This window comes from Salvelinus alpinus, chromosome 24, assembly GCF_045679555.1.
Source record: "Salvelinus alpinus chromosome 24, SLU_Salpinus.1, whole genome shotgun sequence".
NCBI classification, from domain to species: Eukaryota; Metazoa; Chordata; class Actinopteri; order Salmoniformes; family Salmonidae; genus Salvelinus; species Salvelinus alpinus.
In genome coordinates this window covers 8,096,568-8,113,701 of record NC_092109.1, presented here as the reverse complement: position 1 = coordinate 8,113,701, position 17,134 = coordinate 8,096,568, and the positions used below count along the sequence as shown (strand labels likewise).

Sequence of the window (17,134 nt, the reverse complement as noted above, 5' to 3'; positions counted from 1 at the left end):
GTGTGGTTCCAGTGTGGTTGGGAAAGGAGTTGAATCAGGGAAGGTAACCTGTAGTGGACTTGTGGCTAGAGTCAGAGTAGTGCAGAAGTTGTCGTATGCAGTGAAGAAAGTAGCAGGTGGATCAAGGATGAGGGATTTTGAGAGGATCCCTGTGAATAGTAGATATATGCCAGCACAGAGGGATAGGCCAATGAGTGATATATGCTTCAGTAAGGTTGGCTTCTTAGTGTCCATAGCAATCACAGAAAATAGATGTTGTGGTGGCAGCTGCAGAGAAGTCCTTGGGGGTAGGAGATTTGAGAAGAGTTACAGCCTGTCAAAAATCTTCAAATAATATTTTTGCAGGAATCTCAGACTAATATTATTCTGTTTGTCCTGTGGGTACCTTTGCCACTGTTCCACCCCTTGTGTATTGCGCTGTCATGGTGTATTTAGTGTCCAACTGGTAGTGTCCAGTTGGCCTGGGGTAGGATCAGATAGGGTTAAAGTAGTGGAATAAGGTGATGGGTTTTAATGAGTATAGGGTTAGTTGGTAGGGTAATACAAATATATCTATATTTTTATTTTATATATTTTGTTATGTTTCCCTGTTACCCTTTCCCATTTTGTATCACACGGTGTAATGGATCTATACTATAGTTCAGTTGGGGGCGGTAATGCAACATATCAAACCTTACCGAAGAAGAAGACCGGAAGAGTATTTTTTCACGCTGTTTCGCATTTTCTTGCTCGCTCCAGCTAGTCTGCTCCGTCTGCCCGCAGCAGCAGATAGGCTAGGCTAGGCCACTGCGGGAAAGATGGCGACGACGGATAAACAGAAACACGAAGGAAGAGTGAAAATCGGACATTATATTCTTGGAGACACACTTGGAGTGGGGACGTTCGGGAAAGTTAAAGGTAACTGTTATGACTTTTCTTATCGAGTTGCCACCGGCAGTTACCCGCGAGATAGGATGGGGACGTTTCTCTGTTAGCTAGCCGTGTGCTAACACTTGTTGGCCTCTAACGTAATTTAGCTAGCTTGCTTTGCTAGGCTAGTTCGTCAACGTCGTTAGCTCAGCCAGGCTCTAGAATCAAACAGCTAAGTTAGTGTACTAGGCGGTCTACCTTTGATCGATCAAATGATAGTGCTGTCATGTGTTCAATCTAGTTCGCTTGCTAGCCAGCTAACGTTAGTTATGTGGTCGAATTACTCAGAGCTTTAGGTAACCAAGTTTACTCGCTTGCCGGCTAACAGCAGTTGGCAAACTAGTATAATCTTAGGTCAAATTGTTAGCCAAGGCAATACTACATTAATGGTTTCTCAACCAGGAAACCTGTTTATTCAGTTAACTAACGTGAGCTGCCCAGTTACAAACTGACCATCTAGCTGTGCTCGCCCTATGCCATACATGCATGCATGCAAACTATCTTGGGCCTGGCTGAATTATTGAGGACAGGCACATCTCCCACACTTTCCATTTGTGTTGAGACACTAGCCATTGTCCCTAGGTTGCTTTCAATCTACACTGTCAAAATACCATAACTTTTCTAATGGCATGTCACCTAAAAGTATGATATCCAGGAGGACCAAACTGACTTGTATAGCCTAGTTAGGCACTAATGTTAAGTCTATTTCAAACATGAACATGTACATTTCCCTGCTTTGTCTTCCTTGGCTTGGGATTTGAGAACAAACCTCGATATCAAGCCACCAACTAGACTATATAGCTGTTATTTCCTACTTCCTCGCAGTGGTCAGTTTAGAACATGCTGGACGTTGGACCATTTATTCCATGACCTATTATGTTCTAAATGACTGGCTGCTGGGTTAATGCTTTACCAACATAACCGTTAAATCAATAAAGTAATTTGTACAACCCCTTCTACAGTCCTCCCTCTCTGTATAGTTCAGCACATTTTTCACTTGTTCTTCTTCTGACCAGTCTTTAGATAGGTGTGTGTGTGTGTGTGTGTGTGTGTGTGTGTGTGTGTGTGTGTGTGTGTGTGTGTGTGTGTGTGTGTGTGTGTGCGCATATGCTGATGTAGGCCTAAGGAAACGTTAACCCCAATTTAGTTTGTGTACTGCTCACAGGTGACTAAACAGCACATTGCAGATGTAGGCCTGTCAGTCATGATGCATAATGAATTTATTTGATTCAATGGTGAAATGCCATGCTAGTGTTCTTTCACTGCAAATGGGCAGTAATGTCAGTCATCAATGCAGATTTGCCTGTCATTGTGTTAGCTGGGGTCTGCTAAGCTCGTTATGATTGGGTTCTTATTACAGTATTTCTTAACCTCTCCTCCCTCCTGCCCTCTCTTGCTCTCTCTCTCCTGTAGTGGGGCAGCACGAGCTGACCAAACACCAGGTGGCTGTGAAGATCCTTAACAGACAGAAGATCCGCAGTCTGGATGTGGTGGGGAAGATACGTAGAGAGATCCAAAACCTCAAGCTCTTCAGGCATCCTCACATAATTAAGCTGTAAGTCTAGAACCTCATCTGCTTCAGGCATCCCCGGATCATTAAGCTCTAAGGCTGTGTTCACACAGGCAGATCAATTCAGATATTTTTTCACAAATTGGTCTTTTGACCAAAAACATCAGCTCTGAAAAAGATCTGATCTGATGTGATTTGTCAAGAGACCAACTAGTGTAACAAAGATCAGAGTTGTGCTGCCTGTGTAAACGCAGCCTACATTAAGCTGAGAAGTCTAAATCCTCAGGTGCTTCAGGCATCCCCACATCATTAAGCTGTAAGAACCTCCAGCTTTTCAGGCATCCCCACAAGCTGTAAGTCTAGAACCTCAGGTGCTTGACACATTCACACATCTTTGAAGGGGTGGCAGGTAGCCTAGTGGTTAGAGCGTTGGGCCAGTAACCGAAAGGTTGCTAGATCGACTCCCCGAGCTGACAAGTCGTTCTGCCCCTGAATAAGGCAGTTATCCCACTGTTCTTAGGCCGTCATTGTAAATAAGAATTTGTTCTTAACTGACTTGCCTAGTTAAAGGTTTAAAAAAAACAAAAAAAACATTAAGTCCAGAACCTCCAGCTATTCAGGCAACACTACATCATTAAACTGTAAATCCTAGATTATACAGCTCGCTCAATTGTTCGGACCCCTACGTAATCCCACCACTGCCACATTAATGCCACCCAGAGAGCTATTTTAGGGCTTTTAATGGTGGGTTTTATAGAGTGCATCACTCTTTCCCTTTTGTTTCTGCTACACTGATGCATACTTTTTTTTCTCCTCAATCTCTCTCCCACCCACTATCTCTCCCGTGTTCTCGCTCTCTCAACCTGTCCATCCCTTGACCTCAATTTTTTTCACTTGACCTCTGTCAGAGTAAGGGCAGCATAAATCCAGTGTTTTCATGATTTATCTCATTGGTAATGAAGGGTCAGCGCTCTCCTTTGTTTCCGGATTCTTCTCTTGTTTTTTGGAAACTAGGCCTATTTCTATTGACTGAATGAAAAAGCCCCTTACAATAGTCTTCTTGACCTGTGAGCGCCACTGACTATCATTGCGTAGGCTTAGTTGGGGCATTTCCGGGGACCTGATCCCTTGTGACTAGACCTTTATTTTCCCACTTAGTGAACTTTCTTTTTACACTCAGCCCCTGGAGTCCGATTTGAAAATTACATAATGCTACAGAAGAATGAGTGAAGAGTTGCCCTTTACCCCTTATTTACTGATGCCTTGTTTGTAGAGGCCAGTAGAATGTGAGTTTTCCGAAGCTGCGGTGGGACTGGTTTAACTTTGAGCTTCACATGCTTGCTTCCTTTCCTTGGCTACTGTGCTGCAGTTTGAGACGGAGCTCAGGCTGCGTGCTTGTACGACACTTGTGTTGATAACCTTGTGGTACTATGTGGCACAGGAATGAAGAAAAGTAGCATTTTGCACACGGATGTTTGATCTAGGGAAGTACGCCTATGTTTAGCTAGTTGAAGGGTTCCATGGCCAGTCTCCCTTACACCGACCAACCATTGGTTCCATGGCCAGTCTCCCTTACACCGACCAACCATTGGTTCCATGGCCAGTCTCCCTTACACCGACCAACCATTGAACCCGATGGCCCACTAAGGAGTCGTCCTGCAAAATGTCTGCCTCTATGCTTAGGATCAATAAATGCCTCAACAGTTGAATCTGTCCTAAAAGTGCTACCTCTCAGTCTTAGACTTTATTTAGCAATTTGCCCACTTTTTAGTTCTGTGGTAAAGCTGAAATATAATTCTTTGGGTTTGTCATCCCTCTGAGAAGTTTGGTGATCCTTGACTGTTTTCTCTAGTGTTAAACAGTAGTGCTCAGAGGTTTTTCCTGGTCAGGTGGGTGGCATGGTTATGGAATTCTCTTGGTCCAATCATGGCTAGCCTCTTTTTTTTGTTGTAACTTTTGTCATCTATCCTATGGGACCGTAGGTACCAGGTGATCAGCACTCCAACGGACATCTTCATGGTGATGGAGTACGTGTCCGGAGGAGAGCTCTTTGACTACATCTGCAAAAACGGAAAGGTAAGGGGAAGAAAAACGTTAATTCCTCTAGTGTATGCAGGTTTTGGGAAAATGATAGACCTGGTTTTTGTTCAACCAAAAAAAACAAATTAGGTGGTATTCTACATTAATAAGCCTGTTTTGTTAAAATACACTATGTGGTTTGGGATTGTGGGTAGTCTTGTGCTCACCTGAATCTTATTAACCTAGCTCAGGGGTTTTCAACCTTTTCTTGCCCAGGGACCCCCTCCCAGGCAAACTGTTGACCCAGCGACCCCAATCATATGTTAGCAAAACATTTTTTGTCATCCAGTTAATATCACCCATTTTAAACAACATTTTAAAATGATTAGATTTGGTATAGTTTTCCATTATTTTGAAACTAACAGATCCTATTAGCCAGAAAGTTAACTCCAAACACATTTTCACTAAGAGCAGCTGTTTAGCTGGTTAGCCATGTGTTGGCAAAAATGTATATCCAAGTCCAGAGAGCTTACCAGCAGCCAGCGGCACTTGTTGCAATGCTAGCCTATTCGCGGGTGCTTTTGCAAAGCCTATGTCAGTGTAATTTGCTGAATATTGGGAGTTGAGAAATATAGTTAGAAACATTAGATATTCTTCTTTTTTCTATTGTAGGTATGTATATTTAAAAAAAAATATATATATTCTATTGTTAGTGATATTCATAAAAACATTTGAATTATAACATGTTTTTAAACTTCATTTTGAATAACCCTGACTTGGCTAATTACCTACACTACATGACCAAAAGTATATGAACACCTGCTCGTCGAACCGCTCATTCCAAAATGATTGGAATTAATATGGAGTTTGCCCCCCCCCCCCCCCCCGAGTGGCTGCTTGGCCATGAAAACCCATTCCATGAAGCTCCCGACTAACAGTTCTTGTGCTGACGTTGCTTCGAGACAGTTTGGAGCTCGGTAGCGAGTGTCGCAACCGAGGGCACCCGATTGTTACGCGCTTCAGAACTCAGCAGTTCCGTTCTGTGAGCTCTAGCAAGGCAGAAATCCGACTTGTTGGAACGGTGGTATCCTATGACGATACCACATTGAAAGTCACTGGGCTCTTCAGTACGGGCCATTCTACTGCTAATGTTTGTCTATGGAGATTGCATGGCTGTGTGCTCAATTCTATACACCTGTCAGCAACGGATGTGTTTGAAATATACCCGGATCCACTAATTTGAAGGGTTGTCCACATACCTTTGGCAATGTAGTGTATCTGTGGTTAGGAGAGTTGGGATGTGTAATGGTTATGTCAATAATAGTCATGTTAGCACCTGCCTCACGTATGGACCACCCCTTCCTCTGTACACAACATAAATCACAAAGCTCTATCTCTGCACTGCATTCTTTCCAATAGGTTAAGGCTACTAAATCATTCAAGCAAAGACATTGACCAAATATCCGGAGTGGTTACAATACTGAAATTGTCTGACTGGACAGCTATAAAGGACATTTCTCACCTGTTGCGTGTGTTGCTGTGTCTGCGTGTCGTGTGTGTGTGTCCCGTATGTTTGCCACTGTGCCTCCAGCTGGATGAGAAGGAGAGCCGTCGTCTGTTCCAGCAGATCATCTCGGCAGTAGATTACTGCCACAGACACATGGTGGTGCACAGGGACCTAAAACCTGAGAATGTCCTTCTGGACGCAAAGATGAACGCCAAGATCGCTGACTTTGGTAAGTCTGTCACCCTTAACCGACCAGCACCTTTCTACACCTGTACCTGATTTACACCTCCGGATCGAGCCACGCCTTACTGTACTAGGCTGGTGTGGTTATGCGTCCGCTGTAGTTACTGGAACCCTGATGGAAAGGGTGTGTCTGAAATGAAACCCTATCGTTCTATTGGACAAAACACTCGTGTGATATTGTCTGGTGTTTTCTGTAGGTTTGTCAAACATGATGTCGGACGGAGAGTTTCTGAGGACAAGTTGCGGGTCTCCGAACTATGCTGCCCCCGAAGTCATCTCTGGAAGGTAAACTTGTCCTCTCTTTCTCACCGAAACTGGCAGACGTCATGGGGAATATGCTAATGTATGCAAAGACTGCTCTTAGATTTCAATAAAGAGGACTGTTCAATTTCACGGTTTTGCTTTGGGGACAGACCCTACTGTTAAGTGTCACTAAATATTCACCATGTTAAACGACTCCCTTGGTTCATGCCAATGAGCAGCTCTGTCTTCTCCCCTCCTCCCCTAGATGTGTCCTTCCTAGTTTATATGCAGGTAGTATTGTCCTCTGCTTCTGCCTGCTCTTTGGAGTCGACTTGGTTACTCTAAACTACGTTTCGGCAACTGTTGTTAAGGAATTCCTAAATAAATGTTTGATTGATTTGACCCTTGTGTCTTCCCAGGTTATATGCAGGTCCTGAGGTGGACATCTGGAGCAGCGGGGTGATCCTGTATGCCCTGCTGTGTGGGACGCTGCCCTTCGACGACGACCACGTGCCAACGCTCTTCAAGAAAATCTGTGACGGGATATTCTTCATGCCCCAGTACCTGAACCCCTCTGTCACCGCCCTGCTCAAACACATGCTGCAGGTGGATCCCATGAAGAGGGCCACCATCAAAGAGATCCGGTAAGAAGGCGCAAAAGATCAAATTTGTCTACAAAGTGCATTTAAACACCTCTATATGCTTTGCAGTAAAATAATAGACGAGAAAATACATTTTAAAAAATCACCTTTTCTCCACATGCATCATTAAACTCCATCTTGTAACTGTTAAGGTTTTACGCTGTATTACCGATCACGGGGATGGCAAACTCCTGTCCTCTGTGCAGGCTTTTGATCCAGCCCAGCGTTAACAAAGTGAACCCACCCCTCCTGGTCTATACGTTTTCTAGCTGCCCTGTTAAGAGAACAAATGTCCCTATGGGATAATAGACTGCCTTGAACATGCGCTGTCTTCCCTCCCCAACAGAGAGGATGAATGGTTCAAAGATGAGCTCCCCAAGTACCTGTTTCCAGAGGACCCGTGCTACAGCAACAACATGATCGACGACGAGGCCCTGAAGGAGGTGTGTGAGAAGTTTGAGTGCACCGAGGAGGAGATCCTGACTTGCCTGTACAGCCGCAACCACCACGACCCCCTGGCTGTGGCCTACCATCTCATCATCGACAACCGCCGAATTATGTCCGAGGCCAAGGACTTCTACCTGGCCTCCAGTCCCCCAGACTCGTTCCTGGATGACCAGCACCTGACCGCCGCTACCGGCCTTAAGCCCCACCCCGAGCGCATGCAGCCCTTCCTGGCGGGGGAGACCCCTCCCCGGCCGAGACACACGCTGGACGAGCTGAACCCCCTGAAGTCGAAGCACCAGGGGGTGAGGCGGGCCAAATGGCACCTGGGGATCAGGAGCCAGAGCAGGCCAAATGATATTATGTCTGAGGTGTGCCGGGCCATGAAGCAGCTCGACTACGAGTGGAAGGTGAGGGAGGGGATAGAGGCATTGAACAACGAAGGGAGAATTGTAGAGAGTGGGGATGAGGGTGTTGGGAGGAAAAGGAGTGGGTAAAGAGGTCAGGTAGAAATAGACAGAACTGTCAAGTGGCCCCTCATATTTGTCAAGAAGTGGATCAGAGGTTTATTGGGATTTGGCTATATAGTGATTTTTTGGCTTACCCCGGGCCTCCTTTAAGACGCCATAGTGCTTCATCTCTAGATGCTAAAAAGCAAAAATTTGCTCAAATGACGCTTTACCGCTTGCAACTAATCACAGCCCTCCTTTTACTTGTATCATTGCAAATCACCAGCAGAGGGTACCGAAATTTAATCAATTTTTACGTTCACTCTGTTGGTAATGCTTACATTTTTTAAATCATAACTCTAAAAGTATCAGACATCCCACTCTGGAACTTTGTTTTATATATATTTACATACAATATACTTGCAGTGAAGCCGCTCAACGACTACATCACATTAGTCATCTAACAGACTTGCATCCAGAGCGACACGCCCTGCTCAAGGTCACGTCGACAGATCGTCCACAAGGTCAAAAACAGGGACCCGATCCTTCAGCCACAGGCCCAAGCTCCCAACCGCCAGGCCACCAGCCCTCCAAGACCCCCCCCCCACACACACAAAAAAATAAAACCAAGAAAAGAGAGAGACAAAAGACAGCAAGGCCAACTGAATGTTTGAGTGCATGTATGGCACTATTTACGTGTATGTGTGCATTTGAATGAGTGTGTGTATATGCATGTGTACAAACGCCTGCACGGCATCAGCCTCAGGCAAACCGGCATTAGCTGTAATAACATTGCCCCTCAGTGGTGTTCAAACTTAATTTTTGTTATGTTTTATCTTTGACTGTCATTCTATCCCCCGCCCAGCAGCTCCACTCCCACTTGTCTCTAATTCCACATCCCAAACCTCAGCTTCCCTCAGCCCATCCCATCTATCTGCTGGCCACCCTCTTCCGAGTTCTACGCAACATATATCTTTCAACTATGCTGTGATGTTTAATGTACAATTTCTATCTAATCAAATAGAATCCACAGATTGCGAGTTGAAGATAAATACTTTTACTAGGAGTATTAGTAATTGACGGACCCGGTCTCTCCAGATCTCCCAACAGTGCTATTTCTAGGGTCAATTTTTAGATCAATGTTATGCATTTTCAGCCATTCCTAAACCTGAGACTAGAAACCGGCTACTTGAGGGCAATGGCAAAATAAGTGGTCTATTGATTCTGTATCCTCACAACAAAATCTGCAGCACTTTGATGATTGTATGCCTCAAATATTCAAAAACAAAATTGGTGGCAAGAATTCTATGTAATTTTAGCTGAAAAGCATGAAGTCTTGACTCTTGCGTCGTTTTATATCAACTCATACACCCTATACCGTGGAATCGGTACATCAAAAATGTCTTCCCAACTATTTTGCAATCTGTATGGCACAGTTGTCAACATCCTGGTTCTCAAATGAAACTGGTATACTTTCCTATTTATGCTTTTTTTATTCTTCCAAGTTTTGATCCTTTATATTGGGCATGACAATTTGCAAAAAGGCAATTTTTAAACAACAAATGAGCTTTTTCTAGTAATCTACTTGAGAACCATTTCAGAGTTCAAGTAAAACTTTTGAATAAGTGACACTTTTAGAGCGGTTTAGTGCTTTAATATTTAATCTCAACCCACCCTATTCATTATATAGATGGGCACGCTTTATCTTTTCTAGTTTAGTGGGGGGGTTTTTGCTCATATGATTTGAAAAATGAATCCTCAGGAGTAGGCAATGCCATAAGTGAGTAAACTATGATATGACTAAGGAGTTAATCAGGGCAATTGTTCCATAAATACAGGTATTTACCTCTCCATGGTTGCAGGATCTTATCTATTTTTACAAGTTTTCTATTGAAATTTATTGGAGAGCTCATTTAAATATCTTGTGATACTTCAGTCAGCCCATTTTATAGGTAAACTGCAAGGTAATGTAAAAGTTGTATTTTTTTTAAAAGATCCAATATGTAATATTGTACACGTATCATAATTGTTTTACTCCAGAAAAGTAATCTAGATCTTCAATAAGACATTGCAGGGATCTAGCTTGCGGACTTAATATAAAACTTGGAGTCATCGGCATACATGGACACCATTTTGTTTTTAAGCCTTGGATTTCTAATCCTCTGTTAATTGATCTGATTTTAATAGCTAGCGTTTTGATGGCCATAACGAATAGATATGGTGACAGCGGACACCCTTTAACTCATCTTGACAATTCTAAACTCTCTGAGAAGTAACCGCTATTTACTGTTTTACAACTGGGGTTGCTATACATGACTTTTACCCATTCGTATAAGAGAATCACCGAAATTGAAAAAAATCCAGTCTTACTTTATCAAAGGCCTTTTAAAAATATGCTATAAATACCAGGCCTGGCTTCTAAGATGTTTCATGATCTATTAGTTGTCGTATATCTCCAATGTATCGTCTATGTAACAAAAAATATATATATATGTTTGATCAGGATGAACAATACTTGATTAAAAAATGTTTTAATTCGGAGTGCTATGGATTTCGCTAGTGTTTTTGCATCACAACATTGAAGTGTCAGAGGCCTCAGTTTCTGAATCTTTAAATTTGCCATCTGGGTCTTGTTTTAATAAGTGAAATCAGACCTTCCTGCTGAGTACCTGACAGACCACCAATTCTATAGGCGTAGTTAAAACAAGCTAACAATGGCGCTCTGCAACTTTGATATACCCTTAGAGTATATTATGTTCAATATATTGATCAAAAATGATATTTTCAATATTCATACTTTTTTTTTTTATGTAATAAAAGGTTATTGAAATCATAATACTACTCGTATGGAGCAAGTGGTAACTTCATATGAGCCCAATTTTAGCACCTACAGACTATGTAGTCTTAAAGGAGGCCTGGGTAAAAGCAAAATGTCATAAATATGCTGACTTTGATTATTTCTCAATTATGCTTTTAGATCCATATGTGTCAACAATCCTTCCTCCAAAGTACTATTCTATGGATTACATTTCATGAAGAAAATCCCCCAAACATGTTTTCTTTTGTTTATTTTCCCCGTGAGGATTCACTGTAGCCCAATCCCAAATAAACATTGACAAAATCTATGGTTTTAATCTTAGAGTAGTTATAATGGTGGAAGGGGTACAACCTGGTTCTTTCTAAACATTAACATGCTGTATATATATTTTTTTTCTGCATGGTGTAAACTACTGGCTCAGTCTGAGTTCTACTTTGACCTAGAATGGAATGCTGCTGTTTCTTCTCTTGGGTTCTATTTTTGGTATGGCATGACCTTTAGACCTGAAGAATAGATCAGCTGACTGACTCTCATTTTGTATTCATCTTGGAGAAATGAGAGCGCAATTTCTGAAGGAAATGTTCAGTTTCCTGTTTATCCTTCTCTTGCCCTGATGGATAGAAAGCAGCTATTTGTGGTTTAATGTGTTTGGGTACACAGTAGTGGGCGAGGCATTTCCGATACTCTCCCATAACATAACGCACTGATCGGCCTAGACTCTAGAACTGCTGAAATGGTCAGTGCTCTCTGTAATATTTTTAGCAAAGTAAACAAATTATACACAACAATTTTGATGACTAAACAAACAGAACATGTTCAAAGAGTTGCAAATCACTGAAATACAGACCACTGAAGCAGCTACAGAAGCCATGTTGAAAAATGTAATATTTTATGCTGTATATTCCATCTATTGTGTATTATACCCAGCTCGTGCGATTTTAAAGTATGTGTAACTAATCTCCATATCCTCCTCCCCAGATGGTGAACCCGTACTACCTGCGTGTGAAGAGGAAGAACCCAGTGACAGGCATGCAGACCAAGATGAGCCTTCAGCTCTACCAGGTGGACGGCAGGACCTACCTCCTGGACTTCCGTAGCATAGACAGTACGTCAACCTGGACGTAGCCCTTTACTCTAACAACCCGTATGCGGCCTGAAAACGGCCAAATTGGTCATTGATATGCGCCTAAATTGGAACGCGGTGGCTGTACAGTAACATGCTATACCGTGACGTCTGAGCTCAGGGTCTCCGCTTTACAGCGCGGTATGGGGTTCAACTGACATTTCTGAGTGGTTGTCTTTACTGCCGACTTTGCCATTTAATGTAAAATGCCTAAAGAAGTTGCTTTTCCCTGCTGTGCAATGTAAAGTGACTAGACATGGCACAGGTCTGTCTTCAGGGAATTTTTGTGTGTTTGGTTGTAACCACAGAAGTATGTTTGTAACTTTCTCCTCTGTCTTTCTCTGTCTGAAGATGACATGATGGAGGCTAAATCTGGGACTGCCACTCCTCACCAGTCTGGTTCAGTGGGGAACTCCCGCACGGCCCTTAAGAACGAAGCTGCAGCTGCTGCAGAGGGGGGGTCCCAAACTGAGGGGGCTAAGGAGAACACTACCCCTGCCACATCTCTCCCTCCCACTAAGGCTTCAGAGAGCTCCCTGGCCTCCTCGCTCGCCTCCTCCATTGACTCGACAGGAGGCGACCTCGCACCTATGACGGCGGTTCCGCGGCCCGGCAGCCACACCATAGAGTTCTTTGAGATGTGCGCCAATCTCATCAAACTACTTGCACGATAGCTCGCAATCAAATAAAAAAACGTTAGCCTTTTTTCCTCTCTGAGTGTCTTTATAAGCAATAAGCATGCAACCGATTTCATGGCTCGATTCATCCCTACCGCAGGCGGGTGAGACTGCTAGGGTTGTTCCAAGGCACTGATGATGCAGGTTCAGTTCGCAACCCTCCTGACTGACTTGGGGGTTGTCAGAGCACGGGGGTGGGCTTTAGGAAAAGGTGAACGACAGTGACCAAGCAACTTTATTATAATGATGATAGAATACTATTTGAGGTGGTTTTATGTTTTCACGGTCATTATTATTGGCCTACAACTATTTCCCCCCCCCCTCTTTGATCACGTTCCAAACAGCGAATATATATGTGTGTGTGCTAAGTCTGAGTGATGCACAGAATTTGTTGTACTGTAGTAGAGAAAACAAAAGCAAGTTTCTGCGTGCGGAAAGGAGAGCTGTAAGGTTTTGGGGGGTGCACTTAGGGTGGCTGAGGGGAACGAGGCACTTTTGCACAGTTCTGCTGTTCTGTGTTTCTCTATAGTAGATGTCTGAGATGCCTGTGCAAATTCGGGACACTGCACTACAGGCCTTTCAGGGGTAGCTGCACTGACCATAACATGGGTTGTCATGCCAACAATGTCCGTTTGACTCACTGAGGAAGTGCAATTACCCTCTCAATCGCGTCAGGCGAAAAAGGAAGTTAGTACTTCATCAGAATTAAGTTAGTTTTTTTTTGTTGTGAAATTGAATTGTTAAGACTAGATTTCAATGTTTGTCATTGTTTGTTTGAATTGGTCTGTCCCCTACATAATATAAAGAATTAAAAAAATATATATGCATTTTGATTTCAGTGCTTTAAAATGGAATTGTGGATTTATATTGAGAAATTATTACGGACTGAAAGGTTCGTCTTTTTTTTTTTTTGCGTTACAATGCCATTTTATTCCTTTACAGCTTTTTAAAAATATACATTTTTTATCAGTTCTATACACATGATTGTGTACCCTCACACTCTCAAAATGAGACCCACTGTCCTATACTGAATTCAAAAGTTAGATTTCTAACATTAACAAAATGATCTTGAGGTTAGGGGTTACATGTGTTCATACATCTGAATGCATGTTGACTGAGTGACATGCATTTTAGCAGGATTTAACCACTTTTGTACACATGCATGTCCATTGAAAGATTGGGAGCATTTGTAAGTGGTGATTTGCAGCAAGTACATGCAGTGCATGGACAATGTGTATTGATAAAGGAAACAAAAATCTAAATTTTTCTGGTTTCAAAATTCTATTTCACTTTTCTTGGCCCACATCCCCCACAAGAGCTAAATTTAAGTTTACATATATTCCCAAACCTTAAATTTGTCATGTGCACCTGGAGAAAGGTTTTTTTTGATTTTTTTGTTGTCATTCTGTTAGCTGCCTTATCAACTGTTGATCAGTTGTATATCAGTGAGTATAAAATATCTACTTCTATCCTCAATATTGCGTGGGGCTGGTTTTGGTCTGAAGAAATCTTGCGTATGGATTATGTGACTGCAAGGTCTCATTTTTAGACCATGTGGTCATTGAAATATGTGTAGGACTACAAACAAACTCTTAGTTTTCAAGGATGTGAAAGTTCTGATTCCAAGTAGTGCATAAGGTGAATTGTGGGGTTGTTTGAATAAGTGTGTGAGACCATGATCGGCTTATGATGCGAGTTGCACATTGGGTGAGTAGTTGTTCTCCTTTTAAGTGGGAGTGTTAAGTTCTGACTATTTGCAGGATCAATATCAATCAATGTATCTGTCTTAACTGCTTTAAACCTTGTTTTATTTGTTGTGTAAAGGGACCCTACTACTAGAATGACCAATGTAAATGTCAAATGGACAGTGTTTAAATCATTTGTATAAATAACTGCCTAATAAACAGATCAATTGCACAAGTTTTCATGCATTGCTTTGTTTCTGTTGGAAAATGTTTGTTTTTTTTAAGTAAAGTTTTATCAATACTATGGTGCATTGGCTGCAAAAGTCAAATATTAGAAAGCTCCCAGATTTAAAGAGTATAGCAAAATACCTTTATCATTTGTAAAACAGATGTACAGTGCATTTGGAATGTAGGGGTACATTTGGAATGTACCCCTTGACCTTTTCCACATTTTGTTACGTTACAGCCGTATTCTAAAACGGATTTAAAAAATAAAATGATCTGCACACAATGCCCCATAATGACAAAGCGAAAACAGGTTTTTAGAAATGTTTGCAAATGTGTTAAAAATATAAAAGAGAAATACCTTCTTTACATATCTATTCAGACCCTTTTATATGAGACTTGAAATATAGCTCAGATGCATCCTGTTTGCATTGATCATCCCTGAGATGTTTCTACAACTTGATTTGAGTCCACCTGTGGTAGATTCAATTGATTGGACATGATTTGGAAAGGCAAACACCTGTCTATGTAAGGTCCCACAGTTGACAGTGCATGTCAGAGCAAAAACCAAGCCATGAGGTCGAAGGAATTGTCCTTAGAGCTCTGAGACAGGATTGCTTCGAGTCACAGATCTGAGGAATGGTACCAAAACATTTCTGCAGCATTGAAGGTCCCCAAGAACACAATAGCCTCCATCATTCTTAAATGGAAGAGATTTGGAACCACCAAGAATCTTCCTAGAGCTGGCTGCCCCGGCTATGAGCAATCGGGGGAGAAGGGCCTTGGTCAGTTGACCAAGAACCCAATGGTCACTCTGACAGAGCTCTAGCGTTTCTCTGTGGAGATGGGAGAACCTTCCAGAAGGACATCAATCTCTGCAGCACTCCACCAATCAGGCCTTTACCATAAAGTGGCCAGACGGAAACCACTCCTCAGTAAAAGGCACATGAAAGCCCGCTTGGAGTTTGCCAAAAGGCACCTAAAGACTCAGACCATGAGAAACAAGATTCTCTGGTCTGATGAAAACCAGATTGAACTCTTTGGCCTGAATGCCAAGCGTCACATCTGGAGGAGACCTGCATCATCCCTACGGTGAAGCATGGTGGTGGCAGCATCATGCTGTGTGGATGTTTTTGAGCTGCAGGGATTGGGAGACTAGTCAGGCTTGAGAGAAAGATGAATGGAGCAAAGTAGAGTGAGATCCTTGATGAAAACCTGCTCAGGACCTCAGACTGGGGGTGAAGGTTCACCTTCTAACAGGACAACGACCCTAAGCACACAGCCAAGACAACGCAGTCTCAATGTCTTTGAGAGGCCCAGCCAGAGCCCGGACTTGAACCCGATCTAACATCTCTGGAGAGACATGAAAATAGCTGTGCAGTAACACTCCACATCCAACCTGACAGACCTTGAGAGGATCTGCAGAGAAGAATGGGAGAAACTCCCCAAATACAGGTGCGCCAAGCTTGTAGCGTCATATCCAAGAAGACTCGAGGCTGTAATCGCTGCCAAAGGTGCTTCAACAAAGTACTGAGTAAAGGGTCTGAATACTTATGGAAATGTGATATTTCTGTTTTAATTTGTCCTAATTAGCAAAAAATTCTAAATGTTTTTGCTTTGTCATTATGGGGTATTGTGTGTATATTTGAGGAAAAACTATTTAATAAATTTTAAAATGAGGCTGTAATGTAACAAAATGTGGAAAAAGTCAAGGCGTCTGAATACTTTCCAAATGCACTGTATGTATGGAAACATTATGTCTTAAAACATTCTCACTCATGACCTCTAGATGGAATAGCAAGCACAGTTATGAGGGTTCCCCTCACTTATAGAGCACCACAGTGGAGGTGTCATATCCATAAATATCCATATCCAGCTTCTACCCCCAAGTCATAAGACTGCTGAGCAATTATTCAAATCAAATTGTATTGGTCATATACCATATTTTTTTTAGCAGATGTTATTGCGGGTGTAGCGAAATGCGTGTGTATGGCTCCAACAGTGCAGTAGTATCTAACAATTCTTAATAATACATGCAAATCTAAAAGTAAAAGAATGGAATTAGTAAATATATAAATATTAGGATGAGCAATGTTGGAGTGGCATTGACTAAAATACAGTAGAATTGAATGCAGTATATATATGAGATACGAAAAATAGTATGTAAACATAATTAAAGTGACTAGCGTTCTATTATTAAAATGGCCAGTGATTCCATGTCTATGTATATAGGGCAGTAGCCTCTAGGGTGCAGGGTTGAGTAAGCGGGTGGTAGCCGACTAGTGACGGCTATTTAACAGTCTGATGGCCTTGAGATAGAAGCTGTTTTTCAGTCTCTCTGTCCCAGCTTTAATGCACCTGTACTGACCTTGCCTTGTGGATGATAGCGGGGTGAACAGGCAGTGGCTCGGGTGGTTGTCTTTGATGATCTTTTTGGCCTTGCTGTGACATCGGGTGCTGTAGGTGTCCTAGAGTGCAGGCAGTGTGCCACCAGTGATGTGTTGGGCAGACTGCACCACCCTCTGGAGAGCCCTGTGGTTTCAGGCAGTGCAGTTGCCATACCAAGTGGTGATACATCCCGACAGGATGCTCTCAATTGTGCATCTGTAAAAGTTTGTGAGGGTCTTAGGGGCCAAGACAA

At 42.5% G+C, this 17,134-nt stretch overlaps 1 protein-coding gene across 1 annotated transcript; it reads left to right on the top strand.

The window, feature by feature from the left end:
• Positions 1-696: 696 nt before the first annotated feature.
• Positions 697-14,505, top strand: LOC139552075 (5'-AMP-activated protein kinase catalytic subunit alpha-1-like). Its single transcript, XM_071363472.1, has 9 exons — positions 697-897; positions 2,323-2,464; positions 4,402-4,495; positions 6,030-6,174; positions 6,386-6,473; positions 6,851-7,075; positions 7,419-7,926; positions 11,762-11,888; positions 12,258-14,505. The coding sequence occupies exons 1-9, from the start codon at positions 798-800 to the stop codon at positions 12,578-12,580; spliced, it is 1,752 nt and encodes a 583-aa protein (XP_071219573.1). The 5' UTR covers positions 697-797; the 3' UTR covers positions 12,581-14,505.
• Positions 14,506-17,134: the final 2,629 nt, after the last annotated feature.

Coding starts and splice junctions, on each gene's coding strand:
- LOC139552075 (XM_071363472.1), top strand. CDS start 798: ATGGCGACGACGGATAAACAGAAACACGAAGGAAGAGTGAAAATCGGA. Junction 898..2,322: donor GACGTTCGGGAAAGTTAAAG/GTAACTGTTATG, acceptor TCTCTCCTGTAG/TGGGGCAGCACGAGCTGACC. Junction 7,927..11,761: donor AGCTCGACTACGAGTGGAAG/GTGAGGGAGGGG, acceptor CCTCCTCCCCAG/ATGGTGAACCCGTACTACCT.